General features: G+C 59.9%; 1 protein-coding gene across 1 annotated transcript; it reads right to left on the bottom strand.

The window, feature by feature from the left end:
• Positions 1-213: 213 nt before the first annotated feature.
• HTR1B (5-hydroxytryptamine receptor 1B) lies at positions 214-3,141 on the bottom strand. Its single transcript, XM_066315047.1, has 2 exons — positions 1,518-3,141; positions 214-667 (listed from the first exon to the last, which is right to left on the bottom strand). Exon 1 carries the CDS (start codon positions 2,711-2,713, stop codon positions 1,580-1,582), a length of 1,134 nt encoding a protein of 377 aa, XP_066171144.1. The 5' UTR covers positions 2,714-3,141; the 3' UTR covers positions 214-667; positions 1,518-1,579.
• Positions 3,142-5,247: the final 2,106 nt, after the last annotated feature.

Below are 5,247 nucleotides of genomic sequence, written 5' to 3' on the forward strand. Positions count from 1 at the left end.
AAGTATTTCCTTTCTAAAGGCAACTATGAGGACAGACTACAGATATGCAGTGCAGTTAAACAGGTCTACAACTCTTGTTTCTAGAGCATTTGCATTTACTATTGTTTTGAAATACAAATATAAAACTTTTGCACACTGTCACTTCTCATACATGTTCAGCTGAAGGAGTCATTTACAGAATTCACTGTGATGCTCCTATTTTAAACGTGACTGTCTCCTCTTGGCCTCATGGCTGAAGGGAGCAACTCTTTCCACCGAAAGAAAGAAATTACAGGTGTGCAGAAGTACAACTATACTACCAATACAGACAGAGACAACTGTGCCCTTGTGCACACCCCTACAACCGGCCGGAGAACAAATTAAGAAGTTAAGCCTGCAAAATAAATGGAGTTTACTCTCGGACTTTTTTTTTTTCTTCATTCCAGATGAGTTATAGACCTTGATTCGAGGCTGCCCTCTTTTTTTCTTTTCTTTTTTTTTTTTTTTTTTTTTTTTGCAACTGATCTGCGTGCCTATTGGAACAGCATCTCTGCCAGAGTCATTACACTGAAACGCAGAGCTGAGCAGTTTGGTGGCAGAATGTATTGACGTTTTTGCAGCATCATGAGTCTGGCAACTGGGCTTGGGGAAGTTTCAAGCAGTGGGTCTTTACAATAGCAACTTGATTCTGCAGACAAAAAGCAAAAGATTGGCAGAATTATTAAAGTGTCACAATAAAGGCACGTATGCATTCTGCAGAACGTGGCACTGAGTTTACTGATGAGCTGGCGGCCACTGCTGTCAGAAGGCGCGGAAAGGCAAAGCCCTACCGCGTGTGAAGAGACGACACACCGAGGCGTCGAGTCTCCCACGGTGGCTACGGGGCAGCTTTCCCCTCGGGACGCCTGCTCGCAGCCGGCTCCGCTCCCGCAGCAGCAGCCGGAGCCGTGGGGAGGGCAGATAGAAGTAGGGCTGCACTTTGCCAGCAGTCTTCATCTGGGGCGTATCCTACCTCCCTTCCTCGCAAAAAAACCCCTAACAAAACGCACCACCAACAAAAAAACATCATGCCGCTGGTTCCGGGTCTGCATCGACTCCCTTCCAAAGGGGCCGCACGCCCAGCGGCGCCTGCAGCTGCCGGCGGGGCCGGGAGGCGGCACCGGGGACCGGCCCGGCCCGGCGCTCTCCCGGGAGCTCGGCTGCGGGCTGGGAAAGCAGGTGCCGTTTAGCACTAATTGGCCGAAACACAGGCATTAGCATACGAAATAGCGGCAGATTGGTTTAATAGGTGGAATGAAAAGCAGATTGCCGTGAGTCACTCCCCGCGATCTGGACGGGGGGAGGTGGGGGGGCTGGGGGGACACACGACGCGCGCACACAGAGATTGTGGAATGTCAGGAGCGCACAGCATCCCCGGCGCTCGCCGCCACTTGCGAAGGGTGTGAACACCGGGTCTTTGCGGGGTCGAACCCCCCCGCCCCATTTCCCACCCCCCGGGCGCCGCGGCTCTCCGGGCAGGGCGGGGTGCGCGGACCTACCTGTGGCGCCGGGCGCGGGCGTGCATGGGGGCTGCCCCGGGGAACACATCGCATTCAACATTTCAGCCTGTGCATCGGAAACGTATGAGTTTGTGGAAAGCTTGTTTGAAGTCTTCGTTAGACATAGTATAGATGACAGGGTTGATGAGGGAGTTGAGATATCCAAGCCACGTGAAAAAGTCAAAGATGGCCATGTGGAACCAGCAAGCGTCCTTGCAAATAGGCATCACCAAGCTGATGATGAAAAAGGGCAGCCAACACACGATGAAGGCTCCTAAAATAATTCCTAAAGTCTTTGTAGCTTTCCGCTCTCTAGCGGCCGTCAGCTTCTTTTTCTCCAGCAGGGCATCCGAGACCTTCACCTTCACCTGGTTCATGTACACGGGGGAGCCCGTTTCGCTGGATCCCTCGGGAGCCTTGGAGTTTATGGACGTGACGGAAGAGGTCGACCCCGGGGAGTCTGTAATTAACTGTGCCCGGGTTAGTCTTTTACCTGCTTTCTTTGGCGTCTGCTTCAAAATCCGCGACCTGGCTTCCACGTAGATCCTCCCGTAGAGAGCAATCAGCAGCAGAGTGGGGAAGTAGAAGGCTCCTACTGTGGAGTACACGGTGTACAAGACGTGGTCCGTGTTCACCACACAGTTAGATACTTCCTCGGCCTTTGCCTGCCGCCAAAACAAAGGGGGCATGGAGATGCAGATGGAGAAGATCCATACCAGTGCGATCATGCCCGCTGCCCGCTTGGGAGTCCGTTTCGTGGAGTACTCGACGGCGTCGGTGATCGCCCAGTAGCGGTCCAGGGCGATGACACAGAGGTGCAGGATGGACGCCGTACAACAGGTGATGTCCGAGGACAGCCAGATATCGCAGACGATCTGACCCAGCGTCCACTTACCGGTCACAGTGTACATGGTGCTGATGGGCATGACAAGGATGGAGACGAGGAGGTCGGTGACGGCCAACGAGGCGATCAGATAGTTGGCCGGCGTGTGGAGTTTCCTCGTCTGGTAGACCGTGGCGATGACAAAGGCGTTGGAAAGCACCGTGGCCAGAGTGACCAGCGCCAGGACGACGGCGAGCACGATCTTCGCGGAGAGGGGGGTGGCATCTTGGTAAATCACTTCCTCGGCGCTACAGTTTCGGTAAGAGTCGTTGGCGGAGCCCAACTGCGCCCGGCAGGGGCCGGCCGGCTCCATCCCTCCGCGGCCGCCGCCCCCGCAGACGGCGGGGCTCGGCGCGGCACGGCGGGGCCGCTACCCCGGCAGGACCCCGTCGGCGCCGGGGGAGGGCTGCAGCATCGCCGCGCCGGCACCACCTCCCGCCCGCCTGCCCGCCCTTCCGGGAGCTCCGAGCGGGCTCCGCGGAGCCTCACTCCCCACGGGCGAGGGAGCAGGGCAAACCGGGGGCCAGGCGCGCCCGCTCGCCCCGGCAGCTCATCGCCCCGCCGCCTGCCCGCGGAGCGCGGCGAGCCCCGGACATGGGGCTCCGGCCCCGGCCGCCCCTAAGCGCAGCCCCGCCGCCCGCGGCTCCACACCGTGTCTCGACGGGCGCGGTGGCAGCGCCGCATGCCCGCGGGCGGCGGCCTGGCCCCCCGGGCTGCGGGCGCGACGGCGGGGGCTGCGGGGGCAGCGGAGCCGCCCCGCCGGGCCGTGCCTTCACACGCAGCCCGCCGCAGCAAGTTTGCAGCCGCCGCCGCGGGTGCGGGCGGAGCAGGAGGAGGAAGAGGAGGGTCCGCGGGAGGCAGGGGGGGAGACCACCTCCCATTGCGCCCCGCCGCGGGCCATGCTGTCGAGGCCCGGCCTCCGCCCAGCACCGGCAGCCGCGGGCAGGGGCCGGTGTGAGCGAGCGGCGAGCAGCCGCCGCCCCTTATATAGCGGGCGGCGCGGCTCCGCCGGCACCGAGCAACCGGTGCCGCTCTCGGGCGGGCTGCCCGCCCGCCTGCCCGCGGAGGAGGAGCCGCCGCCGCCTCCTTTGGCCCTCCCTCCCTCACCCGGGAGCCGCCCGACGGGGGGGGAGTTCGGCCCGCTCCGGCCCCGCGCAGCGCCCCGCCGCCGGCCCCCCGCCCCTGCCCCTGCAGGCGTCGGGAGGAGCCCGAGCCCGTCCCCCGCCCAGGCGGCCAGCAGCCCCTCCCCTTCCAGCCCGACCGACGAGGGATGCCGCGGCACGGGCGGATGCAGGTGCTCCTCGGTCCTGCGTTGTTCCCATCCTATCTGGCACCGTGCTGGCTACGCCGTGGGGCTGGGCGATGCCGGGCTGCCCAGGGAGCCCGGAGGGCCCGGGGTGTACTGCCCGCCGCCACGTCCCTGGGCGGCGTTACGAGCGCCGCTCGCTGCCGGAGCTGGGCGTGCGGGAAGGGCCGCGGCGATCAAGCCGGTGCGGGACAGGGGCGCAGCTGGAGCGGGCAGGCACCTGGGGACCGCCCGCCCTCACCCAGAGGGGCTGCGCAGCCCCGCTGCAGTAGAGATGCGCGGCCCACCGGTCACATCACCTGCTTTACGCTTCTAGTAATCCCGTGTCTTCTGGGCTCAGGCTTTCTTACCTCTTTTCCCCCCTTCCTTTTGTATTTTTTCCTTTATTTTTCTGGTGTGCTTGGAGGGAGGGGCACGCCCGCGGTTGAGCAGCTCTGATGTGCCCCGCAGGCTCCTCAGCGCTCGGCAGGCGGGGACAGGAGCACCGGGAGCACACGTTTGTTCAGGTCCCGCAGCTCCTGCCAGCGTTTGTTCTCAGCAGCCGCAGGAAAGTTTTGCACACAAAGGGAGCGCGAGCTTGCGTTTTGCTGGGTCAGGATAATTCCAAGCTCGATGAAATGTCTATGCTCCAGCCCGATTAAATCTCCCGGAGACACCACGCCAAATTCAGTTAAGAGGAGACAAACGTTTTAAGTCTGCAAGCATGTTTGTGCGCATCTCACGTGCTGCTACATGCATAAGTCCCCTATAAACTCTCAGCACCTCCCTCTTTGACATCTCCTGTTTGTGTTTTCCTCTGTGACGGGAAAACAAACAATATCCCGGTGGCCCCGTCCTTTCTGGACTGTGCTCAGCACCACACAGGGTCAGGCACTGCAGTGTTCTGCCTGGGACATCGAGCTCATGGACAGAGTAAGAAACCACTGCGCCCTGTTGGTGACCCTTGAGCAAGAGGGACTGGTGCACCTGAGAGGATGCATATCAAGGAAGCACCACAAGAGGAGGCTGGAGAGGATCCATTGCGGCCCAGAGGGGCTAGGAAACTCTAGGAAGAGAAGCATTGAACTGAAGAAGAGCCAGGGCTGCACAGCAGTGTGGGGAAGTCAGAGCCCTGCAGGGGCAGCCCCTTCCTCCCTGCTTCTGCACAGGGCAAGGTGCCCTGATCTGATGTGCTAAGACCCACAGATCTCCTGAGATGAAAAATAAAACAACAAAAACCAGTGGTGGTGCTTGAAATTTTGTAAAATCTGTCCCAGATCTTTAGTCGTACTCTCAAGAAATGAGGTGGGGGAAGATTGCCTTGGATTAAGGGAAAAGCAGCAGTCAAGGTTTGCCTACATTCACTGAACTGACAGGAAGATAAAAATGTCCATGAACCGTTCTGTTTCCCCAAAAGGGCGTGGGGATAGGGTTTGGTCTGTTTCCATGTTTTTATTTTGTGGTGCCTCCTTGCGTTCAAGCAGGCACCACCTCCTTTTGGTGCCTGGTAATTTGTTGGAGCCTCTAGACTTAACTGCATTAAAAATAATAGTACAGAGCTG

This window comes from Sylvia atricapilla, chromosome 3 (genome assembly GCF_009819655.1).
Source record: "Sylvia atricapilla isolate bSylAtr1 chromosome 3, bSylAtr1.pri, whole genome shotgun sequence".
Lineage (NCBI taxonomy): Eukaryota > Metazoa > Chordata > Aves > Passeriformes > Sylviidae > Sylvia > Sylvia atricapilla.

What these genes read in the sequence shown, in the direction of transcription:
- HTR1B (XM_066315047.1), bottom strand. Translation starts at nt 2,713, where the DNA reads ATGGAGCCGGCCGGCCCCTGCCGGGCGCAGTTGGGCTCCGCCAACGAC.